This window comes from Schistocerca americana, chromosome X (assembly GCF_021461395.2).
Source record: "Schistocerca americana isolate TAMUIC-IGC-003095 chromosome X, iqSchAmer2.1, whole genome shotgun sequence".
Lineage (NCBI taxonomy): Eukaryota > Metazoa > Arthropoda > Insecta > Orthoptera > Acrididae > Schistocerca > Schistocerca americana.
Genome location: NC_060130.1, coordinates 91826852 through 91844839, shown reverse-complemented (window position 1 = coordinate 91844839; position 17988 = coordinate 91826852). Strand labels below are relative to the sequence as shown.

The following is a 17988-nucleotide window of genomic DNA, read 5'->3' as shown; positions in this document are numbered from 1 at the left end:
GACAGGAATTTGAACAAAAGGTCCTCAAGAGGTATTACAAACCTAGAAATGCACTCACTAACTTGGCACTGGCCCCAGCTTCTGATTCATGCTGTCCATTCAGTTAACATACACTGAGGTTGATGCTTACAATCATTTCCCTTACCACTGTGACTGACTATAAGTGTGGGCATCCCACCTATATTATTCAGTCTAGTTTTTGCAGGCAACTGATCAAGTATCTGAGTACATTTTCCTGCTTACAGCTTCATTTAATTGTCTGTTGGCAGCTAAACAATGGACATTCAGAACTTCTAACACAAAAAAAGAAAATGAAGAATTAAAAATTTGCTGACAATCAGTTACATAATTTAATAGAAGATAATTCTGAGTCTTGGAGAGTATGGCTGGACTCTCAAGAATGTAGAAACTCAGCATTATGATGGCAGTGTGGAAGCAGAACTTTCAAATATGCCTCACTACAGGACAGGAAGATATGGGGAATGATGGTGGTGATCAAGAACCTACAAAAGCATCTACATCTATCTATATCCGTACTCCGCAAGCCACCTGACGGTGTGTGGCAGAGGGTACCCTGAGTACCTCTATCGGTTCTCCCTTCTATTCCAGTCTCGTATTGTTTGTGGAAAGAAGGATTGTCGGTATGCTTCAGTGTGGGCTCTAATCTCTCTGATTTTATCCTCATGGTCTCTTCGCGAGATATACGTAGGAGGGAGCAATATACTGCTTGACTCTTCGGTGAAGGTATGTTCTCGAAACTTTAACAAAAGCCCGTACCGAGCTACTGAGTGTCTCTCCTGCAGAGTCTTCCATTGGAGTTTATCTATCATCTCCGTAACGCTTTCGCGATTACTAAATGATCCTGTAATGAAGTGCGCTGCTCTCCGTTGGATCTTCTCTATCTCTTCTATCAACCCTATCTGGTACGGATCCCACACTGCTGAGCAGTATTCAAGCAGTGGGCGAACAAGCGTATTGTAACCTACTTCCTTTGTTTTCGGATTGCATTTCCTTAGGATTCTTCCAATGAATCTCAGTCTGGCATCTGCTTTACCGACGATCAACTTTATATGATCTTTCCATTTTAAATGACTCCTAATGCGTACTCCCAGATAATTTATGGAATTAACTGCTTCCAGTTGCTGACCTGCTATTTTGTAGCTAAATGATAAGGGATCTATCTTTCTATGTATTCGCAGCACATTACACTTGTCTACATTGAGATTCAATTGCCATTCCCTGCACCATGCGTCAATTCGCTGCAGATCCTCCTGCATTTCAGAACAATTTTCCATTGTTACAACCTCTCGATACACCACAGCATCATCTGCAAAAAGCCTCAGTGAACTTCCGATGTCAAGTAAGTAAATCAGGGAAGACTTGGAATAAGGTACCACATGACATACAGTATCATCAACTTACAAAAAAAGTAAGTTTGTATTTCTTTAGACTACAGCTTACGGATAAATTTCAAAGGGAAAAATCTCATAGTGTATGGGTAGCATAAAACATATCTGATTACAAGACTACTGGAATTAAGATCAGCTGTTTTAAGATAATGGAATAGTGATGAATGTAAGAGGAGACAGATACATGATGGTGATGATGTTCATCATCATCATCATCATCATCATCATTATTACATTTTGCTAAAAATCCACTGCTATGATACTCAAAACCAAATGATCGATAATACAATTTACTACCTATACTAAACAACCTCAACAACAAAATGTGTCAAGCATATTACTAAGAAATGTACGTTTACACAACTCTGAGTTTCTTTGGACAGGAACACTGACACTTAGAAAATATTTATGAAACAAGGCATCAGTACGCATATTCTGACCAATTTGGATGGTTTTATAAATAAATATGCTGTGTACACAAGGTTGCTTGATGAGACAATGAAAGGGAGGAGTGAAGCTGGAAAAGCAATTTTGCATTTGTTCGAGAAGAAGCGCACATTAACCATCATATTTAGATGGATTATTATTATTCTTACAACACCTTCATGTTAGTTAAATCTGTTTTGAATCTGAAAACATATTGCACTGAGACATCAACCTTAAATGGAAGGAACATCCCTATTATTTATGTGAAGGGAAAACAATTTACTGGCCTAAAAACTAATCTTTTTGACAACTGATGTGTTGCTTTTAAATCTGCATGACCTGTATAACAAATATTTGGAAGAGTAAAACGGTGCTGTAAAAATACAGAATAAAAATAATAAAGGGATTCCTTCGATGAATGGATATTCCAAGAGGTATACATACATGTGAAGAAATTTGTCAAAGCAATCCCGGATTCTGTTTGAACTGCTGTACAATTACACATATTTAGCAAATATTTCATATTATAATGGAAATTCTTAATATTTTTGGAGAAAGTTGTGTTCCTTCATACTTATAATGTTTGAATTTTTTCTGTAAACATTTGATAACTGACTCAGTATTTTGGAAGCTTAATGTTTGTTCTTCACCAAAGATGTCCATTTGATTCTTGTTTGATTTGCACTGGCAATAGATTAAATGTGTTGTAAAATTGTCTAATACTCATAAGCAGCAGAGAGCATGCAGAAAATATTACTTAAGCATGGAACACAAACTTTAAGATGCAAGTCCCATTTCAGCTCCTGGCTTCTGGTTCGTGTCTGCCTCATGGGACAGTTTTCTGCAGAAAACTATTGTCTATTTTAGGGGACCATGCTGAAGATTAATAAGAGTTGTAATATGAGTAAAAAATAGTTTGCTTTATCTTTGACAAAAGGAAGAAAGTATGGGCTTGGCTCCTGGTGGCAGGCATTGTTATTTTCTTGTCTGCAACTACCTGTAACTGAACTTCCTCTCTATCATCAATGGTTGCATGCATACAGGGTGCACCTTGTAGAACTATAGATGCTTTCCCCAAACTGTCAGTGATAAAGAATATTATCTTCCTGTATCTATCTTACCCAAACAAATTATAAGTACATCACACAAAGCCTGTTTGTAGTCAGACAGAACTCAGACAGAACAACAAACTTACTAAAAGGAATGGCTGAAGTACTTTAAGATATCTCCATACAGTCTCCATAGCATAATGCTTTTAAGAAGCAAAGTGGTCTGCATTTTTGACAAGGAAATCGTTCTTATTGAGTAGTACTTTCAATATCTATTGTACATTATTCACTTTCACTTTAAGCAGATTCCAATTGATCAACAGCAGTCAAGCTAGTTTCAACTAAATGTAGAAGGCAGCTGCCATTCCACATCTGGAAACTGCATTAATTGTGGGACTACAATCTAATTAATATTCTACACAACAAGTGTCAGCTATTAATGTGCTGTGAGCATTTCTTTTAAAGACAGAACACTATATCGAATAAATGCATATGAACTAAGGAGATTTATATTTTATTTTCATCTTTTTCTTTAATATTCCACTATCAGTGAGAGACTTATACTAATTAATTTACCATATTTTATGGAGAAGATGCACCTTAATTTTTAAGCAACTTTTTTTTAAGTAACATTACCATTTTTATTATTAGGTTGAAAAGCCAGACTACAAAAAATTCTCAGCTTCAAAAACCAAACTGAGTTTTAGAATCCCTGAAAAATCATCATTTCTTCTTCTTCTTCTTCCTCTTCCTCTTCTTCTTCCTCTTCATCTTCATCATCATCATCATCGTGATCCTCATCATACATAAAATGATCTCCACTGCCACTTATGCCACACTTCTTGAAAGATTTAACAATCATGTCTTCTCTCACTCTAGACCATGACTGTTTTATCCACTGACACACTTGTTTGGTTGTACATCGTTTTAATGCTCTCTTCGGCGTGAATTCACGTTGGGTTTCATCCATCATCCATTTGTTCCATTCCTCTCTCATATACACTTTAAATGGTTTATTTATTGAGACATGAAGAGGTTGCATTATGAAGTAAGTCCTCCCGGAATAACAGCAAGCCCTGTATTTTCCTATCTCAATTTCTCTTTCACAAAAATTTTTAAGTGACTAATAAACTGATCTAGCACAAGAAGAGAACTCTTCTTCCATAACGCATCTTTCCTTCTCTCCCACACTCTGTTAATCTATAACTTCACACCAGCCTCATCCATCCAACCTATGTCATGTATGTTAACAATAATACCTAGTGGTACTTCAGAAGGTTTTGGCATTGTTTTGTGCCTGAAAATGATCATTGGATTATGTTTAGCACCATCAGCACAACATTAAAGGACAACAGTGTAGTATATTTTTCATGTCCGCTTGTTTTTATAGTTACAATTTTAGCACCTTTCATGACAACAGTTCTGTTACTCCACACATCAGATGTCACGAGTTCTGTCTATATTCACTATTTGGCCTAGTTCCACACTGGTTTTCTTTCAATGTTGAATAATAAAGTGATGGGAAGATAATATTTTCTCATCATACTCTTGTGCCATCTTCTAAGATGTTTTGGTTCACATGCCAAGTCCATGACGCTTCATAAACCTGTAACACCAACCAACTCTGCCCTTGAAATCTGTTACGTTCAACTCTAGAATTATTTTTGTATTAATTCCAATGTCATTTTGACAGTGTCCTTCAATCCATTTCAATATGTCATCTTTTCTTTTTTTTGGCCATTTTGCATTCAGTCCTCTACTTGCACACTTAGTCTTCCTCTTTTTTTTTCTTTTCCAGTTCTTCTTTACTAGCCTGCCAACAGTGAATGGTTTTTATTCTGTAGGTGGAGGCCAAAATGCTGCTCTGTTGGTCGCTTTAAAAGAGGGGGGGGGGGGGGGGGGGGGGGAACAAACTGCTAGGTCATCGGTCCCTCGTTCCGATTAAAATAATTCCACAAGGGTGGGAGTGACATACAAAACACAGCTGGAAGAAAGGAGAAAACCACAAGCATGACAGAAGGGCAACAAACACTAAAATGGACACAATCAGACAAGAAAACCACAGAGGCATGCAAGAAAAATGTAGAAGAGATCAAAACTAGAGAGCAGACTACCATGGCTAGCTGACCATGATAATAAAAAGGAGAAGCCAGCCACTCTGCAACACATTAAAACCTCCACCCTAAAAGCACTAGGGTGGAGGACACAGAGGGACAAAGGACATGCGCTAAAACTTAGATCAAGTGATAAAACCCACCCTCACAAATAAAACATCAAACTAAAGCTGCTGTTGAGGCACTGTTGCCCAACACTGAAGGTAGGGTGCTGGGAAAGTTAAGAGTCCGCTGCAGAGTGGCTAAAAGTGGGCAGTCCAGCATGAGGTGGACGACCATCATTTGTGAGCCACAGTGACACCGAGGTGGGTCCTCACGACGGAGGATGTAACCGTGCGTTAGCCTCGTACGGCCAATGTGGAGCTTGCGGAGGACAACTGATTCCCTGCAAGAGGACCGCATGGAAGACTTCCACACATTCATAGTCTCCTTAATGACACACAGTTTGTTGTGTGTACTGTTATGCCATTCCGTCTCCCAAAGTTAAAAAACCCTGCTGCATAAGACGGAACGCAGGTCAGTTTTGGAGATGCCCATCTCCAGAAGTGGTTTCCGCGTAACCTATTGGCAAGTTCGTTGCCTGGGATTCCCACGTGTCCTGGGGTCACACATCAGAAATGACTCAGCAGGGCATGAGCGGATGTGGTCAAGAGCACGATATATGGCCGCCAACTCTGCAGTGAAAACATGCAGCCATCTGGCAAGGAGTGCTGTTCAATATGTCCTCCATGAACATACACAAAGCCTTTGTGCCCATCAGCCATCGAGCTGTCGGTGTAAACCACTTCGTGGCCCCGGTACATGTGGAGAATCAAGAGGCAGTGATAGCAGAGAGCTGCAAGGTTAACAGAGTCCTTAGGGCTATGCGAAAGGTCCAGAAGAATCTGCAGCATAGGTGTACACCAAGGAAGTGTACGCGAATGGACCTCAAGTATAGGTTGTAAAGGCAAGGACTCCAGTTCAGATAGATGGGATTGGATGTGAACTGCAGTTGTAAGCCAGGACCTGTGCCGTCGATGCGGGAGATGAACCGCTATGTGTGGGAAAAGGAGACAAATTTGGATGCATAGGAGAACTATAAATGTGTGCAACCTAACTGGCCAGCAGTTGTGCATGCCTGAGCTGCAATGGAGGGACTCCAGCCTCTGCCAGCTCGCTGGTCACTGGACTCGTCCTAAAGGCTCCTGTCACTAGTTGGATGCCACAGTGGTGCACTGGGTCAAGTAAACGCAGCGCTGAGGGCACCGCCAAACCATAAAGCACACTCCCATAGTCAAGGTGGGATTGAACAAGGGCTCTGTAGAGCTGCAGCAGTGTAGAGCGATCTGCACCCCTGCTGACGTTGCTCAGGCAACGGAGGGCACTGAGGTGCTGCCAGCACTTCCGCTTAAGCTGACAAAGGTGAGGTAGCCAAGTCTATTGGGTGTCGAAACCAACCGTAAGAATTGATGTGTCTCCACTACAGTGAGTGGATGATTATTAAGGTAAAGTTCTGGTTCTGGATGAATGGTGCGACACCGACAGAAATGCACGACACAAGACTCTCGCAGCTTAAAACTGGAAGCTGTGGGCTAGAGCCCATGACTGCGCCTTGTGAATGGCTCCCTGTAGGCGCCGCTCAACAACACCAGTACTGGAGGAGCAGTACGAAATGCAAAAATCATCTGCATACAGAGAAGGTGAGACCGACGACCCTACAGCTGCTGCTAGAAAATTAATAGCCACTAAAACTAGAGAGACAATCGATACGGAGCCCTGCGGAATGCCATTCTCCTGAATACGGGGGGAACTACAGGAGGCAATGACTTGGACCTGGAAAGTACGGAACAACAGGAAGTTTTGGGATAAAAATCGGGAGTGGGGCCTGGAGACCCCACTCATACAATGTGGCAAGGATATGATGTCGCCAGGTGGTGTCGTATGCTTTACGTAAGTCAAAAAAGACGGCAACCAGATGTTGGCATCTGAGAAAGGCTGTTCGGATGGCAGACTCGAGGGACACAAGATTATCAGTGGTAGACCGATCCTGGCGGAGGCCACCCTGACATGGAGCCAGTAGGCCACGTGACTCCAGGACCCAACCCAACCGCCGACACACCATACGTTCCAGCAGCTTACAAAGAAAGTTGGTGAGGCTGATGGGCCAGTAGCTATCCACATCAAGCGGGTTTTGACTGGGTCTGAGTACCAGAATGATGGTACTCTCCTGCCATTGCGATGAAAAGACGCCATTAGATGAGGTGATGTTGCTTGTAGTCAGACGAGAGATGTTTAATCATCTGACTGTGGATCCGATCCAGGCCAGGAGCTGTGTCGGGGCAATGTGCAAGGGCACTGAGGGGCTCCCACTATGTAAATGAGGCGTTATAAGGTTCACTGTGGCGTGTAGTGAACGAGAGGACTTTCCTTTCAATCCACCATTTGAGGAAGCGAAAGGCCAAGGGGTAGTTCTCCGACGCAGAGGCTTGAGCATAGTGCTCAGCAAAGTGTTTGGCAATCACGTTTGTGTCGGTAGATAACATGCCATTGATGTTAATGTCAGGGACACCTGTTGGGGTCTGGTACCCAAAAAGATGTCTGATCTTCGTCCAGACATGGGAAGGTAGCGTATGCCACGCAAGGGTCGACACATACCTCTCCCAACACTCCTGTTTCTGTCATTTTATAAGCTGGCTAACGCGGAGATGGAGCCGCTTAAAGGCTATTAGGTGCTCCAACACATCAATGGCTGAATATGTGCAATGGGCCACACTGAAATGTGTGAGGGCACCTTTATTTAAGAGGCAGAGGTCGAGCTGTGACAGTAAATTTTTGACCTCGGCCAGCAAGCATGGCGCCACCCCACATGGTGTTATGTGCGTTAAAATCTCCCAAAAGTAGGAAAGGTTTAGGGAGTTGATCAATCAGTGCAGCCAATACGTTCAAGGGTACTGCACCATCTGGAACAAGATATACATTGCAGACAGTTACTTCCTGCGTTGTCCTTATCGTGGCAGCCACAGCTTCAAGAGGGCTTTGAAGGGGCACAGGTTCACTACATTCTGAGTTCAGGACATAGATGCAAACTCCACCTGACACACTATTATAGTCCCTACGGTTGCTATAATATCCCCTGTAGCCGCCAAGGGCCGGGGTCCGCATTGCCCCGAACCAGGTTTCCTGGAGGGCAATGCAGAAAGCAGGTGTAAAGCTTAACAGTTGCCACAGCTCAGTCATGTAGTGGAAAAAACCGCTGTAATTCCACTGGAGGGTTACGTGATCATGAGACTGGGAAGGAATGAAACACTCATCAAGGCAGTCTATGCCTCAGGGTCACCTGCTGCCACCAGATGAGTACCTGTGCGATCGACATCCATTGTGTCTGAGGGCCCAGCGAGATCTAGGTCCTCAACGGGGGCCAGAATCTCCACCTCATCCTCAGACACAGAGCTTGTAGGTAGTGGTGGTGTGGGTGCCACTGCAGTGCCTTGGTTCTTGGGGGTCTTTTACTTTTTAGGTATCTTTCACTGCTCCTTAGGTTTGTGCAGCTGGGAGGGTTTCACTGATTCAGTTTCATGGACTAGGGAGGACCGTGAAGCCCTATGATCAGCTACCTGTGGTTGCGTCAGCCACTGGTGGTGCCACTGGTAGGAACCTGGGAAGGAAGTGACCCAAGGGATCCCATCCTGGTGAGAGGAGCCAAAGAAGACTTACGCTTCTCCAGTGCAGAAGTGGGGACCGATGTCCCCGACGGTTCGAGGGGCTGTTGCTCCTGAAGTAGGTTGTGCAGGAGCAACAGGGAGGGAAGTGCCCCCCACCATCAAGGGCGCAGGTGGAGTCTGTCAGCTCTGTACATGGCGGAATGGAAGATGCTTGAACCATTATCGTAGCGGTGGTGTCATATGCACAGGATGTAGCCTCTCATATTTTCTCTTAGCTTCAGTGTAGGTCAGTTGGTCCACGGTCTGGTATTCCATTATTTTTCTTTCTTTCTGGAGAATCCTGCAGTCTGGCGAGCATGGCAAATGGTGCTCTCCGCAGTTGACACAGATGGGAGGCGGGGCACAGGGCGTACTGGGATGTGAAGGATGTCCACAATCCTGACAGATGATGCTGGAAGTACAGAAGGAAGACATATGGCCGAACTTCCAGCACTTAAAGCACAGCATCGGCGAAGGGATATATGGCTTTACGTCACAGCAGTATACCATCTCCTTGACCTTCTCAGGTAATGTATAACCCTCGAAGGCCAAGATGAAGGCACCAGTGGCAACCTGATTATGCCTCCGATCGCAGTGGATGTGTCGGACGAAATGGACACCTCACCACTCTTAATTGGCGTGCAGCTCATCATCAGACTGCAAAAGAAGGTCTCTGTGAAACATGATACCCTTGAACATATTTAAGCTCTTACGGGGCATGATGGAAAGAGAAACATCCCCAACTTGTCACAGGCAAGTAGTCCCCATAACGGGGCAGGGGATGCTGTTTTGATCGAGACCGAACATGACCGCATTTTGGACAAGCCCTCCACCTCCCCAAACTTGTCCCCTAAATGCTCCACAAAAAACTGAGGTTTCATTGACAAGAAAGATTTCCCAACAACTCTCATACATACGAGGTACTGGGGTGAATAAGCTTCGCTGCCATCCTTAGCCTGGCATTCCTCCCATGGTGTGGCTGTGGGAAGGGGGGGGGGAGGGAGGGATGATTTGGGGTCGTATTTCTTAGCACTTGACCACTTAGAGACTGCTGGTGTTTGACCACCAGCAAGAGATGACATACTATGGTTCATGGCGTGTCATCTGCACTGATGCCAGCCACTCCGACCAGAGGCCCTCCCCACATATGCCACCCAGCTGCAGCAAAGGCCACCTGACAGGATGGCCATTGCTGGGAGTCCCAATGCCCCAGGGTGATGGGCATCTACTCCTTGGCATACATGGGGAGTTAACGGGGCACAAGCATCAGCAGAGCGATCCCTGTGTGGTCAGGGGGCCACAACAAACAGGGTACATAGCGGCCCCATCACAACGGACTGGCTACCACGCTGGATATTGGGTGTTAACGAGCTAAGAAGTCCATTATTGCCAACAGTGCAGAAAGCAATATTGCACAGAGGATGGAGGAAAACGCACCCAGGAGGGTGACCTAGCCCAACAGCTGGAGAATGGGCAGAAGTGCAGATCCATGTAAATGAAGGATGCGAGACATCTCAGCGCATGATGGACACTAAGCACCATGTAAGGCGCCCTTCCCCAATTTTCTTGCTCTTTGGGAAAATTTTGAAAAATGGAGGTCAAACCCTACAGTGGACCATCACATAAAGGCCGAAATGTGTGAGACTCCTTTTAGTCACCTCTTACCACAGGCAGGAATACCTCGAGCCTATTCTGGCCCCTAGACCCGCAGGGGGGAGCTGTTCTGTTTCCATGTTCTTCTGCATATGCTATTACTTTAAATTTATAGCCTGCTTCATATGAACACCTTTTACTTTTTTCCATTGCAGAACCAGCTACTCACAAAAGTACTGTACTGTTACCAGTAATACAAATCACTTTTACTTCAAGTTCACTGGCACCGTAGAATGCAACAACGCATCATAAGCTAGACAGTGTTGTGGGTTTGTGATGGCAAGGCAAGAGGGAGATAGTGTTAGCAAGCTTGTGAATCCCTGCAGCTCACGTTCATTGCATCGGTGTACTGCTACTGCCAGTTGTACCCAGTGTTGCCAGAGATAGGTTTCCTGCGACATTGAATATACGGCCATTTTTAAGAGTGGCTGGAATTTTAAATCAAACACTGTACATATTTATATCAATTTTGAGTATAAGATGCACCTGCATTTTGGAGGCAATTGCCGGCCGGATTGGCCGAGCGGTTCTAGGCGCTACAGTCTGGAACTGCGCGACCGCTACCGTCGCAGGTTCGAATCCTGCCTCGGGCATGGATGTGTGTGATGTCCTTAGGTTAGTTAGATTTAAGTAGTTCTAAGTTCTAGGGGACTGGTGCCCTCAAAAGTTAAGTCCCATAGTGCTCAGAGCCATTTGAACCAGTTTTTTGGAGGCAATTTTTGAAGAAAAAAGAGCGTCTTATGGTCCGTAAAATATGGTAAGTGTGACTAAAACAAATGAGAAGTGCTAAAATGTAAATTCTATTGCAAATCCTTACCATTAAAGCAAGTACGGTATGGCTTGGTGTTTAGTCTGATTTTCTAAACGGCAGTGAAAAATCACAGAAAATCCAATACCTACTGAATTTCTCTCTGTCTTCCTTGTTGTGAAATAATACTCAGAGCCAAAGCGATCTTACAGTTGTTAGTGCCATACACAGCTGCTGATGTTTACTATACCATGATATGCCGATTCAGTTATATTCTTCAAACGTTAAGTATCTTTCCACACAACACAGTAATTATAAATTATCATAACAGTAAGAAATGCAGAAGTCCTCGAATCCAGTTTCAGTAACTAATCTTTAAACATAATATAAACAAATCGCTGTAAAAAGTTAGTATGACAGACCTGATAAATGGGTATTCAAAAATGAAAATAAATCTTTTTTTCCTTTATCTTCTTCATACTGTTTTATCCTCTGTTTTTCTTGTCTTTTTCTAATTTTTTTAAGTCGCCTCTCCATACTGAATATATTTCCATTGTCACCAGCTTTCTCTCTTAGATTCATGCAATGATCTGAAAATTGTTTCATGTAATTCTGTTAGCGATGCAAGGTACAAAACTAAACTGCAACTAAAAATAGAAATTAGTTCACTGAAAAGTTAAATAGTGCTAGTCAGTTACTTAGAGTAAACTCTGTACAAAGCACATATGTATTTTATTTTCACAGACTATGAACATATGTAACTTCTAAACAGGTATCTATAAACATGCCTCTAAATGATGACCAGGAAAACCTCTAACTATTTTTCCACATTACCTAAAATTATATTTAGATTTCATCATTTGGTCAGCATTGTTAAAATGCAAACTTACACTGACTGCTCACTAAATTTTAGTCTGTCTGAATCTAGTAAATTGCAGGTATCATCAGTATTGTAATTTTTGCCAGTTGTAGCAGAGGCATTCTAATAAGATTTCTAATAACTAAATTCACTTTCCAGAATGAGATTTTCACTCTGCAGCGGAGTGTGTGCTGATATGAAACTTCCTGGCAGATTAAAACTGTGTGCCTGACCGAGACTTGCTCGGGCACACAGTTTTAATCTGTCAGGAAGTTTTAAATTCACTTTTCTTATCACTGATATTTTGGATTATGGTGCAGATAAGGAACTTAACTTAATTTTAGACCTTTAGACTATGTGCCAACACTTTCAGTTAAATTCAGAACTTTTATGCATATTAAATGATGGAATAGTCCATTGTAAATGGTCACTTACACAACAGAAAGAGATAGAATTGTAATGTCTTTGGTAGCTATAAACAGAATAGGCTCTGCTTACATACTGGCTCTGGGCTTTCTATTATTACTTATTTTTATTCTATTCCACATCACAAAGATATTTACATTATTTTGATGGTTTACCTCGAAAACACACACCCGCACGCTCGACCCCCCTCCCCCCCCACACACACAGTATACAAATGGCTTAGAATCTGTTATATACAGGATCTCCTTGAATATTGCTTTTACTTTTAGCTGGCACACTTTCAACAGTACTATGAATGTTATAGTAGTTGTATGAATAGTATTCACAAAGCACATAAAAGCATACACACTTTAGGCATAAGGACAAACGAACATAAACATGGAGAAGCACACACACACACACACACACACACACACACACAGAGAGAGAGGGGGGGGGGGGGGCTTCTTCTATGCAGTCGTCTCCTTCATTCCACAAGTATTTAAAGTCTGCCAGAACTTCCCTTACTGTACTCAGAGCATATAAAAGATATAAAGATATCTGAAATGTGTTTCACGCAAACTCTTCTGCTAAAATGACACTAAGAAACCATGAACCAAACAGAAACAATGGATTCAAATAAACATAACCACTGACCATACAGTGGAGGCATTCCACAGTGGATGGGCATATAGGGAAGTACTGGAACAAAATGGCCCAGCATATGAACAAGTGTTGTTTTTCAGAACAAACGAATACACAAATAAATACATGAGACATACACTGTCCCAGGATTGTGTGTGTACAAGGAACAGCCATAGAGCTTTAATTATCAGGCAAAAAATAAAGTTTTTTCCATGTCTGCAGTCCTGAAACCCATTGAAATCTTCATGCTGCAGTATGCTGGTAGAGGATACTTAACAAAATGATGCAGCCTGTCTCCACTTTATCAGTCGGCTGCACCATCTTGGTTTTGCTCCTCTGGTGGCATGTAAGAGTATTGTGACATGGGAATTTCAATCTGTACAAGGAGAGAAGACATGCATGTGCAAACTAACAAAGAATTAAATACATAACTTTTTTTAGGTGTTAGTTAAAACTTGTTGACTACTACTCATATGTGCCCTCTGAACAAGAATGCTAGGTTCATAACTGAGCTGCAATATGTGCATATCCACATCTCAACACCTATATTATACAGTAATTGGTTATCTTTATTCAGACTTTTTTTGGCATGTTCTCGGATATTCAGCTAGGTGGCATTGTCCAAATCATGCAACATTTCTGCATGTTGACTTATTGGCATCTTTAGGTGGTCCTGGTGACTCATTATCTTCTATTGAATGCTGTTTCATACAACCAATTCCTTTTGCTGCTGAGCTCACATTTGTCGTACCTGGTTGGGGAGCTGCTGGTGAAGTTGAGGGCAAGTGTGCAGCCGGGACACCAGTCCTAGCCCTCGCTCTCTGTGCCACCACTTCAGGAATCAGGACACTGCTGATGCAGAAGAGGTGCATCTACATAGTGTAATCTCAGCTCTTCATTTGGCGTGGTGTGAGTGGACAGACTGTCGAGCTTTGAGTGTGGTTAAGGCTGTGTCTGAAGCCTTACTTAGTTGGAAACTGCTGTCCTTATTTATGAGCTTTTCGTGTAGCAAGATCTCTATAGATTACTGTAAAATGCAATTCCACAATGTGTTGGCCTATTTTAACAACTTGGCACCATCAGCATTCATGTTAGGCCCCTTTAGGAAACACAGTGCTCTGCAACAGCTGACTTTGTTGGCCATTCCTGATCTGTGTGACATCTGTGGTCTGTACATCTTTCCTTACTGTCCACATGGTCTGATCTATGAACATTTCCCTACACTGGCACAGGACACAGTAGACTCCTAGTTTCCAGAGTTCTACATTGTCCTTAACAAACTCCAACACAATTTCCATCTTGGGCAATGGGTGAATTACATATTTGACATTACGTTCCCCAAGTATTTTATTAATTTATTGCAGATATGATACCAACATAAGAGATAAATGCCGCTGCAACAAATTTCTTTTTCTGTTGTCTAGGCTCCTTTGATTTTATGGCACACTTGATCAGGCTGTGTTTGTAAACCATTCTTTAGGTGCTCAAACGCCATTGCTAACTCTCTCGGTCAGAGATCTCCCAAGCCCTGTGCACTAGTGTGCGGAGGATGCCTTCTTGTGAAACTCCTCGGGGCTGCTGGAAGCATGCAAGTGTAAATGTGTTAAGTGTTAGTCTGTGGTAAATGTTATGTCCTAGTGTGCCATATGGTCTTCTCTCGACTAGAACATCTCTACCGTGAACCCAATGTTTCAGCGCAGTGAGTTAAGATGTTGCAAAATGTCTTGCATACACTGTTGTTCATGTGGTAAGATCTCGAATATATCATCTATGCATCAGAAAAAAAGTGTGTATGCACATCGTTGAAAGTGCTGAAATGGTCTGACACCTTCCAACTAACTCTCATCCACGATAGTAAACTCCCCGCATCTTTCAACAGTGGACGTTGGAAACGTGGATATAACCCAGATCTAATATTCGCAAGTGAGCACATAGGCCAACAATGTGTTAAGACAGTTTGCCACCCTGTACCCAATTCTCAACACCGTCCTGTGATGTGCCAAGCTACTGTAGTATCCTAACCGAGAACTCTTCCATTCTGCAGAAGATACAACTTCCATAAGGCTAACTGGGAGCTTTTTAGTACCAATCCGGATAAAATTGAACTGATCTCCAGGCAACACCAGAAAACTACAATAAGTTTGTGGATGGAGTGAAGAAGGTATCATGGTCATCTATGCCACGGGGCTGCAGAACACAAAACCTCTATGGATTAAGAACCTAGTCGGCAGCCCTAATGAATAAATATCTGTCGCTTTTTGAACAAGATCCATTCAATGAGCAAACCATCTTGGCTGGTCAAGAAGTAATGTCTTCCATAGTAGAAAACAAAGGAGAAAGATGGATTAAACTTATGGAGGAAACAGATCTTTCAATTAGCAGCCAGAAGGCCTGGAAACTGCTGAGAAAATTAAATAACGATCCAACCAAACATGCCAATCACGCTAACATCACTCCATATGAAATTGCTACTCACATTCTTGAAAATGCTAAACCAAGATCTCCTATCCAAAAATCGGACTTCAAATTAGAGTTTAAGGAACAATCTCAGAATAATAACCTGACTAGACCATTCAACCTAGGTGAATTAGAAGAAGCCATTCACAAATGCAAAAATGGCAAGGCATCAGGATTAGACGAAATTTGCGTACAGCAAATTAAACATTTTGGCACCGCTACCAAAGACTGGCTCTTAAACGTGTATAACCACTGTCTGGCTTTTTTCAGGATCCCAAATTTATGGCGCAAGGCACACGATTGCGACACTAAAACCTGGGAAGTCACCAATGGATCCAAAGAACTAAAGGCCAATATCTCTCCTTTGCCATCTCTATAAGTCCCTAGAGAGAATGATTCTTCACCGCTTAACTGCAGTAGTTGATACACTTCTTATCTCGCAGCAAGCTGGCTTTAGACCAGGCAAGAATTGCACCTCACAAATCCTTTATCTTTCTCAGTTCATAGAAGATGGCTTTGAGCAGAGAAAGATAACAGGTCTAGCTTTTGTTGACCTTTCGGCGGCCTTTGACACCGTAAACCGGAGAGTGTTACTGCACAAAATCTACAACCTGACTAACGACTACGTGCTGACAAGGATAATTGCAACACTCCTACAGAATCGATGTTTTTTTGTGGACTTCCAAGGAAAACACAGCCGATGGAGAACTCAAAAGAACGGTCTCCCCCAAGGAATTGTACTGTCACCAATTTTATTTAATGTGTATACCAACGATCAATCACAGTCTCAAGAATGCAAAAGTTTCATATATGCTGATGACCTTGCTCTTGCTGCCCAGGGCAATCGGTTTGAAGATGCAGAGATAATGCTTACACACGGTCTACAACAGGTTGGTACTCTCTATGAAAATAATCAACTCGCACCCAATCCCAAGAAAACGCAAGTGTGTTCATTCCATCTGAAACATAAACAAGCTGAGAGGAAACTTGAAATATTCTGGAATGGAGTTGCACTAGAATATTGTTCCCACCCCAGGTATTTAGGTGTCACTCTTGACCGTACACTGACCTACAAGAAACATTGTCTGAAGCTGAAGCAGAAAGTATCATCGAGAAACTGCCTTCTTCAGAAACTGGCAGTATCGAACTGGGGTACACATCCACAAACATTAAGAACAACAGCTCTTGCCTTATGTTATTCTGCAGGAGAGTATGCTAGCCCAGAGGGGTACAATTCAGTACATGCAAAGCAGGTTGATGTAGCCTTAAATGACAGCTGTAGGATTGTTACAGGATGCCTAAGGCCAACCCCCATGGACAAAGTTCAATGTCTCGCTGGGATTGCTCCATGTGACAGAAGAGAGGTTGCCGCTGACATTGAGGGGCATAAATCAAATACAGTGACCTCACATCCACTCTTTGGACATCAACCTGCCAAGACAAGACTGAAGTCCAGGAAGAGTTTTGTAACAACTTCACAGCCCTTAGAAGGATCAGCTGCAGCTACCCGACTCACCAAGTGGAAAGAAAGATGACAACACCTGTCAAACTGGATGACACCACAAGAATCCCTGCCACATGGACACACAGAGAAGTGGGTCATCTGGAAGTCCGCGAACAAACTACAGACCAAAGTCACAAGATCGAGGGACAATCTCCTTAAATGGAACTTCCAAATGCCAACACAACAATGTGCGAATGGGGTGAATTGCAGACAACCCGGCATCTCTTCAAATGTAACTTGTGCCCAACCAGCTGTAGCATGAAGGACTTAATGTCTGCAGCACCCAATGCTATCAAAGTTGCCCAGTTCTGGGTGAATACTATATAGTTTTCTTTGTATGTATTGTATGTGTGTTCATTTTAGTGTACCTCTGACATGAATAAAGAAGAAGAATTGTTGATTCAAGGGCTTCTTATTCAAATGCATCCTTAAACACATTGGCTACCACTGGTGGTGGTGGGCAATCCATCATCACTCTGTCAGTTTGCTTGTAGGAATTTCCATCCAACAGTCAAACAGGAGTAGACTGATGTGAGGATGAACTCAAAGAGTTCCTTTAACAACAGCCCTTTAGCATCCCTGCCAGCAGACATTGAGATGGATGCAGAGGAGCTGGCACCCTTATCACAGCAGAATAGTGCAGAATAGTCACAAACGAAGTGAGCGAAGTGTGGTATGGGCAGAGCCACTGACCCACATGTTTACCTGCCAGCAACAATAGGCCTGATCCAGCAGTTCTGTTGCCGATTTCAATGTTCATGGACCAAGCATTCACCTCACACAGTGTATTTCTGTGTGCTCAGTTGTCAGTCACTCACAATGGTCGTATGTTGTACTTTCCTCTGTGCTCGTTCTCTATACGGTGTTGAAACCCTCTACTCTCCCATAGATTGACTCACATGTTGAGATTTGTTCCCTCTTCTGGGGTTTCAAATCCCCGGCCTTTAGTTGACCCCCCCCCCCCCCCATCAGCTAGTATAGATATATTTGTACTGCCAGTGATGAGTCTGCAGCATTGTCACCCACACAGATACTAAAG

The 17988-nt window shown here is 42.9% G+C and overlaps 1 protein-coding gene across 2 annotated transcripts in view; it reads right to left on the bottom strand.

The window, feature by feature from the left end:
- LOC124554889 (zinc finger CCCH-type with G patch domain-containing protein) overlaps window positions 1–17988 on the bottom strand; it is a 172215-nt gene that overhangs the window by 2998 nt on the left and 151229 nt on the right. For both annotated transcript variants that reach the window (XM_047128565.1, XM_047128566.1), the window contains one exon: window positions 11502–11669. In XM_047128565.1, coding sequence (XP_046984521.1) covers window positions 11502–11669 — 168 coding nt within the window. The remainder of the gene's footprint in view (window positions 1–11501; window positions 11670–17988) is intronic.